The sequence below is a fragment of the Bos grunniens genome, chromosome 5, assembly GCF_055505025.1.
Source record: "Bos grunniens cultivar Pamir isolate PY7600 chromosome 5, Bosgru_T2T1.0, whole genome shotgun sequence".
NCBI classification, from domain to species: domain Eukaryota; kingdom Metazoa; phylum Chordata; class Mammalia; order Artiodactyla; family Bovidae; genus Bos; species Bos grunniens.
Window position 1 is genome coordinate 59,554,456 of NC_141169.1, and position 13,662 is coordinate 59,568,117.

A 13,662-nucleotide genomic window follows, 5' to 3' on the forward strand; every position below is an offset into this window, starting at 1 on the left:
TATCAGAAGTCAACAGAATTTGTGTATAAAGGGCACTATATTAATAATTTGGAATTTGCAGACCATAATGTCCCTGATGAAATTACTCAACTCTTCCCCCTCTGTAATACAAGTGAAGCTATAAACAATGTGTTAATGAAAGTGCTCAGGTGTGTCCAATTAAACTTTTAGCACAAAGAGGGGGTGGACCAACTGTTGCCCATGGACCACAGTTTGCACACCTCTGTTTTAGACTTTTCCATAAACGTTGGCTAGTATAGTATTTCTTATTTAATATAAGGTAATTTGACTAAAATTTGAAAATTCAATAAAGATATAAGTATTTTAAATTTAATAGCAAAATTATTTATTTTTTAATTTATTGTTAAGAAGGTAAATAAGCACAATCTTATAAAGTACTTTCAGAAAAAAGATGAGGAAAACATTTCATATTCATTTTTGGACATTTATAATGTTCATAATATCAAAAGGTTAAGTGAGAAATAAAGTCACAAGCAATTTGACTCATAAATTAAGGAGATAATGCACCCAAATAAATTATCAAATTAGTATTTCATTTTATATGTGGTCTTATCTCAAAGAAAATTTATCTTTAGAAAATTTATTTGTGAAATTTGCCTCATTAAAAGAGTAAAAATGAAAACAAAAATTGAAAAAGAAAATCACATATCCTCTGATAAAATTCAATGTCCATTTATGATTTTTTAAAGTCTTTTAGTAAAATAGAATAGAACATTATTTCTGTAGCATAAGTAACCTGACTAGATCATCACAACTAGATACACTACAAGCTCCTTGTCTGGCTCCAGTTTAAACAAGTCAACAAAAAATGATGTTTTGAGACAACTGGGTATCTAGGAGTATGTTCCCAGTGGCTCAGTGGTAAAGAATCCTCCTGTCAATGCATAAGACTCAGGAGACATGGATTCAGTCTCTGGGTTAGGAAGATCCCCTCAAAGAGGAAACAGCAACCTCCTCCAGTGTTCTTGCCTGGGAAATCCCCTGAACAGAGGAGCCTGGTGGGCTAGAGTCCATGGGGTCTCAAAGAGTCAAATACAACTGAGCAAGTGAGCATGAACAAGCACAAGTGTGTGCAAGGTGATAAATGATACCAAAGACATTTTGCTAAGTTCTGGTTTAAAATACAACAAAATATTTAAAAGTTTTTCAAAACACAAGTAAAGCAATATAAAATAGCCTTCATATTTATTGAATCTGCTTGATCTGTACTTGAAACTATTTCTCTAGTTCTCTATCCTAGTGTGTACTTGAAAGTATTCAAAATTTAAAGTTTACAGCAAACATCATTTTTAATGTTTTAGATAGTAGCTGTAGTCTTGGTAAAATCAGTTATAAGATGTGAAGGACCACTATAACTGTTTTTATTCAATACTCTCCTGGAAATTCTATCCAGGAAACTATTTCAACAAAAATTGAAAAATATCAGAAATGAGAAAACAAAACAAACAACCCAAATCATTATTTTCAAGTAACGTGATTTTCCTTCTAGGACCTTATTGTATTTACACTACATGCTTCTTAAAATGGAAAGTCTCCTCTCCCAGATAATCACATGGTTACCACCCATCCCTCCTTCAGATCTCTGTCCAAATATCACCTCAATAAAATCTACCCCTTTGACACTATTTAAAATTATACTAGCCCCCCCACTTCCAAGGCATTTCAGTTTTCTATTTCAAAATAATTATTAGCATATGAAATACTATATAGTTTACTAATTAATTCCATTCATGCTTACTGTCTACATTCTCTCACATCCCTCACCCCATGAAAGCAGTGATCTTTGTCCACTTTGTAGATGAACTGGTTCACTCCCAACAGTGGTGTACTGGAGCCTGTCTGGACCACATCACAGGACTCAGCTGTGCACTGGTAGCTTGAAATCTGCCACAGTGAGAGATTTGCCTTTATATTTGAAGGGCCTGGCAACCCACTCCAGGATTCTTGCCTGGAGAATTCAATGGACAGAAGAGTTGGGTGGGCCACAGTCCGTGGGATTGCAAAGAGTAGGACACAACTGAGTGACTAATATTTTTTTACCCAAATTTTTTTACCCAAAGTGATTCTTTTCATATTTTGTTTCTCAAATTATTTAACAATCAGTTTTTAAGATTTTATTGAGTACCAGAGATTGATTATACACCAAAATGATTTCAATGTATTTATTCATTCAGAAATATTCATTGAGTATCCACCACATGACTGACAGATGTTCTAAATGAGAGGATAGTAAATGTTTAACAACTGTCTCTCAGGTGAGGGACTGTTTTGTCATGTCTGCCAATTTCTATGATGCAAAGTCAAAATTCAATGGAAATAATCACAGTAATTCTCCTGAGGAAAAGTCCAGAATTTCTGAGGAAAAAGTGTGGACTCTTTAAACACAATAATAAAGAGTCAAAACTAAATCAGAATTTTGCAGACTCAATATCATGTGTTGTTTATGAAGTTGCCTCATTTACCTCAGTCATTTTGGTTTTTGACAATTTCTTTTTTAAAATAATTTTACTTATTCATTTATTTTTGGCTGCACCAGCTTTCTCTAGTTGAGACAGGTGCGGGCTACTTCTACTCACGTTGTGTGAGATCCTCATTGCTGTGGCTTCTCTCCATGTGGAGCACAGGCTGTAGGTAGCAGGAGTTTCAGTAGTTGCAGCATATGTACTCAGTAATTGTGGTTTCTAGGCTCTAGAGCACAGGCTCAATATTTGTGGCACACTGTCTTAGTTGCTCCATGGCATGTGGGACCTTCCCACATCAGGGATCGAACCCACGTCTCCAGCATTGGCAAGTGGATTCTTTACCACTGAACCACCAGGGAAGCCCAAACATTTTCTTATTCATACTTACAAAACCGATTCACCTGTGTCTTTTAATAATGCATCATTAGCCCTCTGTTTACTTAACACAATCCTCTGAGAAAACAGGAAAGACAAGATAAATCCAATTCCGTATGTATGACTTACATGGAGAAGAAATTTCTAAATCTCTTTTTCTCAAAGCAGCATTTGTAGGAAAATATAATAGTCTCTGAAGCCTAAGAAAAATACTACTCAAATTGCATGGATATATAATCACAGAATTAGAAAATAATCATTTAAAATCTGTGCATTAATACAAAGAAATGTTTTAATAAGTAGTGTTTTAATTATATGAAAAGGGGCAAATACAAGAAGTGTTTTATTAACCCACCCAGTGCAACCGAGTGTTTTACACAGAGATTGTATAAGAGACAAATAGCAATTATGTGTTGTGGTGAAATGTGCCCCAAATTTTGCAGTATCAGGAATGAAGGCTGTTGTGGTCAAATATTACCAGTTGAACCACAATGAGAATATAATCCTTGAGAGCCATTGCAGAGTTAAGTCACCATATTTGTTTACAGAGTACTATAGAAATCAAATAACTTGCTAACTCACTTCATCAACTCTGAAATTATACAATCATTGAAGTGACAGACCATACAATTTGAGACTAAATCATCAAGAAAAACCAGGAGGTAAGTAAAATTTGTTATTATTTAGGTTAATGCATATTACTACATCTCAATTATGTGTTTTATTTGTATATGGGTTTGTGAATTTAGGAAATTTTTGTTATTAAAGATTAAATGGTGGTTACTAACAAGAAAACTATTCATGGAGTCCTAAAGAAGCAGCATAGCAGTAAGTCTTTAGTTGTTCATTAATTTTTCTTAAGTTGAATGGTTTTCTCTTATAGGAATAAAACTATAAAAATGACATCCCCTATTTAAAGGAATAGCTGCTTCCCAGTAAAGGTTTTGACCATCTACTTATTCTTTTGATAAAGTAAAATTGTAAAACAAAAGAAAACAAGTGTGCATTGTATGAACTAAACTGTGTCTAGGCAATTCTTTCTTTTGGTAGCAGAAGTTACCCTTTCTTGTGCTTTTAGTCTTTATAAGGAAAGGAAGAAGAGATTGCATCAACCAAAGCCTTAAAAAGGTAATTTGGGAGAGAGTGCCAACAAAATATTCCCATGGGTAAACACCCGTATTCTAACGTGAGATATTACTATGTTGTGTGGTTGTTGCTCAGGTGGTTAGTCGTGTCTGACTCTTTGTGACCCATGAACTGCAGCATGCCAGTGTTCGCTATTCTTCACTGTCTCCTGGAGTTTGCTCAAACTCATGTCCACTGAGTCGATGATGCTATGAAGGTATCTCATCTTCTGTTTTCGCCTTCTCCACAGCCCTCAATCTTTCCCTGCATCAGGGTCTTTTAAAGTGAGTCAGCTCTTCCCATCAGGTGGCCAAATTATTAGAGCTTCAGTCTTTCCAGTGAATATTCAGGGTTAATTTCCTTTAGGATTGACTGATTTCATCTCCTTGCTATCCAGGACTGAAGAGTCTTCTCTAGCACCACAGTTCAAAGAAATCGATTCTTTGGCTCTAAGCCTTCTTTATGGTCCAACTCTCACATCCGTACATGACTACTGGAAAACCACAGCTTTGACTGCTTGGACCTTTGCCCACAAAGTGATGTTTCTGCTTTTTAATACACTGTCTAGGTTCATAATAGCTTTTCTTCCAAGGAGCAAGCACCTTTTAATCTCATGGCTGCAGTTACCATCTGCAGTGCTTTTAGAACCCAAGAAAAGAAAATCTGCCAGTTTCCATTTTTCCCCCTTCTACTTGCCATGAAGTGATGGGACCAGATGTCATGGTCTTAGTTTTTTGAATGTTGAGTTTTAAGCCAGGTTTTTCACTGCCCTCTTTCACCTTCATCAAGAGACTATTTATTCCTCTTCACTTTCTGCCATGAATGTGGTATTATCTGCATAACGGAGGAAATTGATATTTCTCCCAGCAATCTTTATTCCAGCCTGTGATTCATCCAGCCTGGCATTTTGCATGATGCATTCTGCATGTAAGTTAAATAAGCAGGGTGATAATCTTCCCTGCTAGCTTAGATGATAAAGTTTGTCTGCAATGCTGGAGATGCAGGTTTGATCCCTGGGTTGGGAAGATCCTCTGGATTCTCTGGAGAAGAAAATGGCAACCCACTCCAGTATTCTTGCCTAGAAAATCCCATGGACGGATGAGCCTGGTGGGTTACAATCCACGTGGTTGCAAAGAGTCAGACACGACTGAGCAACTAAAATACACACACACTAACCAGCATGTGATAATATACAGCCTTGAAGTACTCCTTTCCCAGTTTTGAAACAGTCCATTGTTCCATGTCCAGTCCTTACTGTTGCTTCTTGTCCTGCATATACATTTCTCAGGAGGCAGGTTAGATTGTCTGGTATTCCCATCTCTTGAAGAATTTTCCACTGTTTTACTATGTTGACTAGTCCTTTAAACTAATGAAAGTCACTTAAACAAAGTGGGCCTCAGTTATGCAAAAAATAAAATGTGGAAGTAGACATACATAAACTGTGTATGCTTTTAAACTCTCTATTTAGATTAAAATGCAAACTATACTTGTTTTTATAATACTGAAGAAAGCAGAAAAATCATTAAAATATTTCTGTTTTACAAAGGAAGATAAATATTTAAAAGAATAACTTGAAACAACTAAAAATTATTAGAGAAAAAAGCCTTATATAAGTGTTATAATATGAGTTTTATTTTATCCATAGTCTATATTAATGTATTTTTGAAGAAAAAATAATATTGAGCTTCAGTTAATATTCCTTACTAGAATTAAAAGTTGAATGGAAATTGGAGAGAGTGCTGTAGGTGAACATGTTCTTAAATTTCATTCATTATCATCATGAAGGGTACTTTAAAAGCTTTGTATTCTATCCTCAAATGTATTTTGATTTTTTATTTCTTATAGGAGACACATCCATTTTCTTTTTGAATGGGGAGAAAGGATCAACAATGAAAAACCACACAAGACCCACAGAATTCATTCTTCTGGGGCTATCAGATGACCCAGAGCTTCAGATTGTGATTTTTCTCTTTTTAATCATCACATATATATTAAGTGTCACTGGAAATTTGACCATCATCATTCTCACCTTGGTGGACTCCCATCTACAGACACCTATGTATTTTTTCCTCAGGAACTTCTCTATATTAGAAATCTCCTTTACAACTGTCTGTATTCCTAGATTTCTGGGCACAATTATCACGAGGAACAAAATGATTTCATACAATGATTGTATAGCTCAGCTGTTTTTCTTCATTTTCTTGGGTATCACTGAATTTTATCTTCTAACTGCCATGTCCTATGATCGCTATGTAGCTATCTGCAAACCCATGCATTACACAACCATCATGAACAACAGAGTCTGTGTATTGCTTGTCTTTTGTGCTTGGCTGGCAGGGTTCTTAAACATCTTCCCACCTGTTATTCTTTTTCTCCAGTTAGATTACTGTGGTTCTAATATCATTGATCACTTTACTTGTGACTATTTCCCTCTCTTGCAACTATCCTGCTCAGACACATGGCTCCTTGAAGTGATTGGATTTTACTCTGCAATAGTGATTCTGCTTTTTACTTTGGCATTAATAATTCTATCCTACATGTTCATCATCAAGACAATTCTGAGACTGCCTTCTGCCAGTCAGAGAAAAAAGGCATTTTCTACATGCTCCTCTCACATCATTGTCATTTTCATCTCTTATGGAAGCTGTATATTCATGTATGCCAACCCTTCAGCAAAAGAAAAGGCATCCTTTAACAAAGGAGTTGCTATTATAAATACTTCTATTCCTCCTATGATGAATCCATATATATATTCATTGAGGAACCAGCAAGTGAAACAAGCCTTCAAGGAGACCATCCAAAAGGTTATCTTTTTCTCCAGTAAAGGCAAGTGATTGTATCATTAGAAGAATAAAGTTCTCATTAGTACTTTCTATTACTCATAATCTGTCAAAAACTCTTTCATTACAGTTGTATGATTCCTTTTCATTTATTTCCACATTCAAATTTCCCCACACCCAAACCAATAAACTGGTTAAAGCTGACTATTGTTTCAAAATATTCTGTAATTCTTTTTATTCAAATATACTTGAATAAAGTAAAAAAAAAAAAAAACACAGGTAAATGTTAAAATTTTGAGTAGAAACTTTATTTTTGAAGATGCACAGGCATTTAGTTTGATGAAAAGAGTGTGAGGGTTGATGTGGACTTCTGAAATTTTCATTTTACCAGGTAATAGAAATGACATTATTAGGAAATTTTATTCTATTTGGAATTTTCAGGAAATCAAACAATGGCAATCAATAGAGTGCTGGAAATACAATATAAATATCTATTCAAATATTTTTAAAAGATTAGAAATTCAAGTATATTGAACTCTTTTTACTATTAATAATACTTTTATGATAATAAGGAGAAAGAGAAGAGGAAAGTTGAGATTAATTTTTGTCAGCAATTACTATATTACAGACCTATTCTAATTATTCTCTTTATATTGGCTCATTGAATCTTTCCAACAACTTTATGTCATTGTTCAGTCACTCATTCATGTCTGACTCTGTGTTACCATGGACTGCAGCACACTAGGCTTCTCTGTCCTTCACTATCTTCCTGAGTTTGCTCAAACTGATGTCAATGATCTGGCGATGCCATCCAACCATCTCATCCTCTGTTGCCCCCTTCTCCTCCTGCCCTCAAGTTTTCCCAGCACTATGGTCTTTTCCAGTGAGTTGGCTCTCTGAATCAGGTGGCCAAAGTTTTGGAGCTTGAACTTCAGCATCAGTCCTTCCAATGAATATTCAGAGTTGATTTCCTGTAGGATTGACTGGTTTGATCTTGCAGTCCAAAGGACACTCCAGAGTCTTCTCTAGCAGTGCAGTCTAAAAGCATCAATTCTTGGGTGCTCAACCTTCTTTATGGTCCAACTCTCACACTCATACATAACTACTAGAAAAAAATAGCTTTCACTATATGGATCTTTGTTTGCAAAGTTATATCTCTGCTTTTTAATATACTATCTAGGTTCATCATAGCTTTTCTTAAACAACTTTCTGAGGTAACTGTAAATGTTTTTCTCTTGAAGAAATGTTTACCTTGTTTTTCATTTGGAAATGTTTTATATGATTATTCTTATTTCACAGCCATGATGAAAAGGTAAAATATGAAATTAAATTTAATTGGCAATAGAGAAGGATAAGAAAGAAAAGGGATCCAGATTGGAAAAGAAGAAGTAAAACTTTCACTGGAGACAGCATGATATTGTACAAAGAAAACCCTAAAAATACTATCAGAAAATGACTAGAGTTAATCAATGAGTTTAGTAAGGTTGCAGAATACAAAATCAATACACAGAAATCCCTTGAATTCCTATACACTAGCAATAAAAATCCAAAAGATAAATTAAGAAATCACCCACATTCACCAAGGCAACAAAAAGAACAAAATATCTAGGAATAAATGCACAAAAGAGCTGTATAGAGGAAACAATAAGACACTGATGAAAGAAATCAAAGATGACATAAACACATGGAGAGATATACCAATTCTTGGATTGGAAGAATCAATGTATCAAAATCACAGTTCTAAAAAACACATGTATCCTAATGTTCATTGCAGCATAATTCACAATAACCAGGACATGGAAGCAACCTTGATGTCCCTTGACAGACGAATGGATAAAGAAGTTGTGTTAAGCACATGCACAGAGAAGGTTGTCAAAGGGTCACAAAGACTTGGCCTCTACAGAGCACACATGCACAACCATACGCTGGGTTATAAACTGGTTCATAAACCAAGCATCCACATAAAGGAACAAATTCAAGTCAGTTGTAGTGAGGTACATGAATCTAGAGCCTGTTATACAGAGTGAAGTAAGTCAGAAAGAGAACAACAAATGTTGTATATTAATGCATACATATCCATTCAGTTCAAACACTCAGTCATATCTAACACTTTGGGACCCCATGGACTGCACCACACCAGACCTCCCTGCCCATCACCATCTCAATGAACATTAAGTCAGTGATACCATCCAACCATCACATTCTCAGTCATCTGCTTCTCCTCCTGCCTTCAATCTTTCCCAGCATGAGGGTCTTTTCATATGAGTCAGTTCTTTGTATCAGATGATCAAAGTATTGCAGTTTCAGCTTCAGCATCAGTTCTTCCAAAGAATATTCAAGACTGATTTCCTTTAGGATGGACTGGTTGGGTCTCCTTGTAGTCCAAGGGACTCTCAAGAGTCTTCTTCAACACCACAGTTCAAAGGCATCAATTTTTTGGCACTCAGTTTTCTTTATATTCCAACTCTCACATCCATACATGACTACTGGAAAAACCATAGCTTTGACTAAATAGACATTTGTTGACAAAATAATGTCTCTGCTTTTTAATATGCTGTGTAGTTTGGTCATAACTTTTCTTCCAAGGAATAAGTGTCTTTTAATTTCATGGTTGCAGTCACCATCTGCAGTGATTTTGGAGCCCCTCAAAATGATATCCATCACTGTTTCCATTGTTTCCCCATCTATTTGCCATGAAGTGATGGGACCGGATGCCATGATCTTATTTTTCTATATGTGGAGATTTAAGCCAACATTTTCACTCTCCTCTTTCACTTTCATCAAAAGGCTCTTTAGTTCCTCTTTGCTTTCTGCCATAAGGGTGGTGTCATCTGCATATCTGAGGTTATTGATATATCTCCTGGCAATCTTGATTCCAGCTTGTGCTTTATCCAGCCCAGAGTTTCTCATGATGTACTCTACATATAAGTTAAATAAGCAGGGTGACAATATACATCCTTGACATACTCCTTTCCCTATTTAGAACCAGTCTGCTGTTCCATGTCTGGTTCTAACTGTTGCTTCCTGACCTGCATGCAAAATTCTCAAGAGGCAGATCAGGTGGTCCTGTATTCCCATTTCTTTAAGAATTTTCCACAGTTTGTTGTGATCTACACAGTCAAAAGCTTTGGCATAGTCAATAAAGCAGAAGTAGATGTTTTTCTGGGACTATCTTACTTTTTCCGTGATCCAGTGGATGTTGGCAGTTTGATCTCTGGTTCCTCTGCCTTCTCTAAATCCACCTTGAACATCTGGAAGTTCATGGTTCATGTACCGTTGAAGCTTGGCTAGGAGGATTTTGAGCATGTGAGATGAGCACAGCTGTGTGGTAGTTTGAGCATTCTTTGGCATTGCCCTTCTTTGGGATTGGAATGAAAACTGACCATTTCCATTCCTGTGGCCACTGCTGAGTTTTCCAAATTTGCTGGCATATTGAGTGGAGCACTTTCACAGTATCATCTTTTAGGATTTGGAAGAGCTCAACTGGAATTCCATCACCTCCACTAGTTTTGTTCATAGTGATGCTTCCTAGGGCCCACTTGATTTTGCATTCCAGGATGTCTGGCTCCAGGTGAGTGATCACACCATCGTGATTATCTGGGTCATAAAGATCTTTTGTATACAGTTCTTTTGTGTATTCTTGCCATCTCTTCTTATTATCTTCTGTTTCTTTTAGATCCATACCATTTCTGTATTTTATTGTCCCCATCTTTGCAGGAAATGTTCCCTTGGTATCTTTAATTTTCTTGAAGAGATTTTCAGTCTTTCCCATTCTAGTGTTTTCCTCTACCTCTTTGCATTGATCACTGAGGGAGGTTTTCTTTTTGTTCTTTACTATTCTTTGTAACTCTGCATTCAAATGGGTATATCTTTCCTTTTTTCCTTCGCATTTTGTGTCTGTACTTTTCTCAGTTGTTTGTAAGGCCTCCTCAGACAACCATTTTGCCTTTTTGCATTTCTTTTTCTTGGAGATTGTCTTGATCACTGCCTGCTGTAGAATGTCATAAGTCTCTGTCCATAGTTCTTCAGTCATTCTGTCTATTAGATCTAATCCTTTGAATCTATTTGTCACTTTCACTGTATAATTGCAAGGGATTTGATTTAGGTCATATCTGAATGGTCTAGTGATTTCCCCTAATTTCTTTAATTTAAGTCTGAATTTGTCAATAAGGAGTTCATGATCTGAGTTACAGTCAGCTCCTGATCTTGTTTTTGCTGACTGTATAGAACTTCTTCATTTTTGGCTGCATAGAATATAATCAATCTGATTTCGGTATTGACCATCTTCTAACATCTATGTGTAGAGTCTTCTGTTGTGTTGTTGGAATAGGGTGTTTCTTATGACCAGTGTGTTTTCTTTGCAACTCTATTAGCCTTTGTCCTGCACTATTCTGTACTCTAAGGCCAAATTTGCCTATTACTCCAGGTATTTCGTGGAGTCCTCTATGATGAAAAGGACATCTTTTTGGATGTTAGTTCTAGAAGTTATGGAACTGTTCAACTTCAGCTTTTTCAGCATTACTGGTCAGGGCATAGACGTGAATTACTCTGATATTGAATGGCTTGCCTTGGAAATGAACAGAGATCATTCTGTCATTTTTGAGATTGCATCCAAGTACTGAATTTTGGACTCTTTTGCTGACTATCAGGGCTACTTCATTTCTTTTAAGGGATTCTTGTCCACAGTAGTAGATACAATGGTCATCTGAGTTAAATTCACCCATTCCAGTCCATTTTAGTTTGCTGATGCTAAAATGTTGATGTTCAATATGGAATCTAGAAAAATGGTACTGGTGAACCTATTTCCAGGGCAGCAATAGAGACATGACATAGAAAACAGACTTGTGAGCATAGTGGCAGTGTGGGTTGGGAGAAGGCAGGATGAATTGAGAGAATAGCATTGAAACTTATACATTACATATGTAAAATAGGTAGCAATGAGAGGTTGCTGTATAACACAGGGAACTTAACCCAGGGCTCTGTGACAATGCAGAGGGGCAGGCTGGGGTAGGAGGCAGAAGTGAAGTCAAGAAGGAGGAGACATATGGATACTTATGACTGAATCATGTTAATGCATGGAAGAAACCAAGACAACATTGTTAAACAATTATCCTCCAATTAAAAAAATTGAAAAAATAGTGCGTAAAATAATTTAATATTCCCTAAATTTCTAGAAAGAATATTTCTTGGTGAAATCAAAACACAGTTCTCTCTCATGTGCTGCTTCTCTGCCTCTTTCTGTCTGCTCTTAATTTTATAAGAAATATTGTGAAAACAAGGACTTAAAAAATGTTTCAAAAAGGGAAATTAAGCCAGTCCAAGGCTACAAAGTGGAATGATAAGCCCAAGGGAAGGGAAATACATGAGAGAATGATGGGAATTAGAATGGGAATAATGTATATACTATCTTTGGTAAGATGCTGGCAATAAAAGTATGAGCAGTGAAAAACACTTCTAGGGAAATTATGTGAAAATTAATAGATTTTGAAAAGCCCTGATTTTTATTTGATTGCTCTTTGTTATGCCTCTAATTTATAAAGCAGGACTTTTATTTTTTCATTTCCTTGAGAAAAGTAGAATCTTCCTGGCCATGTCCATGAAGGCTTGCTTGACTTGTAGATTCCTTAGGGTATAAATAAAGGGGTTCAGCATGGGGGCTACTGAGGTGTTTAGCACAGCCACTCCCTTGCTCAAAGACACCCTGTCCTTTGCTGATGGATTCATATACATGAAAATGCAGCTGCCGTAAGAGATGGAGATGACAATCATGTGGGAAGAACACGTGGAAAAGGCCTTTGTCCTCTGAGTGGTAGAAGGGATCCTCAAAATTGTTCTGATGATATACGTATAGGAAAGAATTATTAATGTCAAAGTGAACATTAGGGTAAACACAGCAGAGGAAAAGCCCATCATCTCTAGTAATTTAGTGTTTGAACATGAAAGGTGTAATAAGGGGAAATAATCACAAGTAAAATGATCGATAGCATTGGACTTACAGTAATCAAGCTGTATGAACAGCATGAGTGATGGGAATATAATTAAGAATGAAGCCAGCCAAGAAGCCAAGACAAGCAGGGCGCAGACTTTATGATTCATGATGGTCATGTAATGCAGCGGTTTGCAGATGGCAATGTAGCGGTCATAGGACATGGCAGCCAGAAGGTAAAACTCAGTGACTCCCAAGAGAATGAAAAAAAATAACTGAGCCATACAATCATTAAAAGGGATAGTTTTATCTCCTGTAATGATGGTGGTCAGGAACTTTGGTATAGTGACAGTTGTGAATGACACCTCTAATATAGAGAAACTCCTGAGGAAGAAATACATGGGGGTCTGGAGGTGGGCATCCAGCAGGGTCAGGATGATAATGGTCAGGTTCCCAGTGATGCTGAGCATGTAGGTGATGAGCAGAAAGACAAAGATCACAACCTGAACTTGTGGGTCATCTGACAGTCCCAGGAGGATAAACTCTCTTATTTCTGTGTAATTTCTCATTATCTTCTTTTCAATAACCTTCAGAGTAAAACACAAAGAAGCTCAAAGAAAAGGGAAGTATCCATGAATAGAACTGTAATTTATTTCTGGAAGGGCTATGCCATATTAATTTAACTTGGGAGAATTTATTTTTTAAGACTTTTTTTTTTACCATATGCTAGTGTGTGTATTTATCATAGAATATTTCTTTTGAAATCCCTATTTTATTTATCTGTATGAGGTTAAAAATATATAGTTTTCATTTTATCCTAATCATATAATCTAAGTAAGAGGAGTAGGAATTTTAACCTAGGCTTTTCTAAGTGTTTGAAATACTGGAATAGAAATGCTACTTGTTGACTCTATTAAATCTTTCCCTAAATGATTTCTTTCCCGTTGGGAAGCTCCTCGTCTTTTCTTCAAAC

The 13,662-nt window shown here is 36.2% G+C and overlaps 2 protein-coding genes across 2 annotated transcripts; one reads left to right on the forward strand and one right to left on the reverse strand.

Moving 5' to 3' along the window:
- The first annotated feature begins 5,872 nt into the window (after positions 1-5,872).
- Positions 5,873-7,021, forward strand: LOC147372153 (olfactory receptor 6C3-like). The gene has a single exon (XM_086403970.1). The coding sequence runs from the start codon at positions 5,873-5,875 to the stop codon at positions 6,815-6,817; it is 945 nt and encodes a 314-aa protein (XP_086260096.1). The 3' UTR covers positions 6,818-7,021.
- A 5,298-nt stretch (positions 7,022-12,319) lies between these two features.
- LOC147372154 (olfactory receptor 6C1-like) lies at positions 12,320-13,276 on the reverse strand. Its single transcript, XM_086403971.1, has one exon. The coding sequence runs from the start codon at positions 13,256-13,258 to the stop codon at positions 12,320-12,322; it is 939 nt and encodes a 312-aa protein (XP_086260097.1). The 5' UTR covers positions 13,259-13,276.
- Between the last annotated feature and the right edge of the window lie 386 nt (positions 13,277-13,662).

Excerpts from the sequence above, each read along its gene's own strand:
- LOC147372153 (XM_086403970.1), top strand. The coding sequence starts at position 5,873 with ATGAAAAACCACACAAGACCCACAGAATTCATTCTTCTGGGGCTATCA.
- LOC147372154 (XM_086403971.1), bottom strand. The coding sequence starts at position 13,258 with ATGAGAAATTACACAGAAATAAGAGAGTTTATCCTCCTGGGACTGTCA.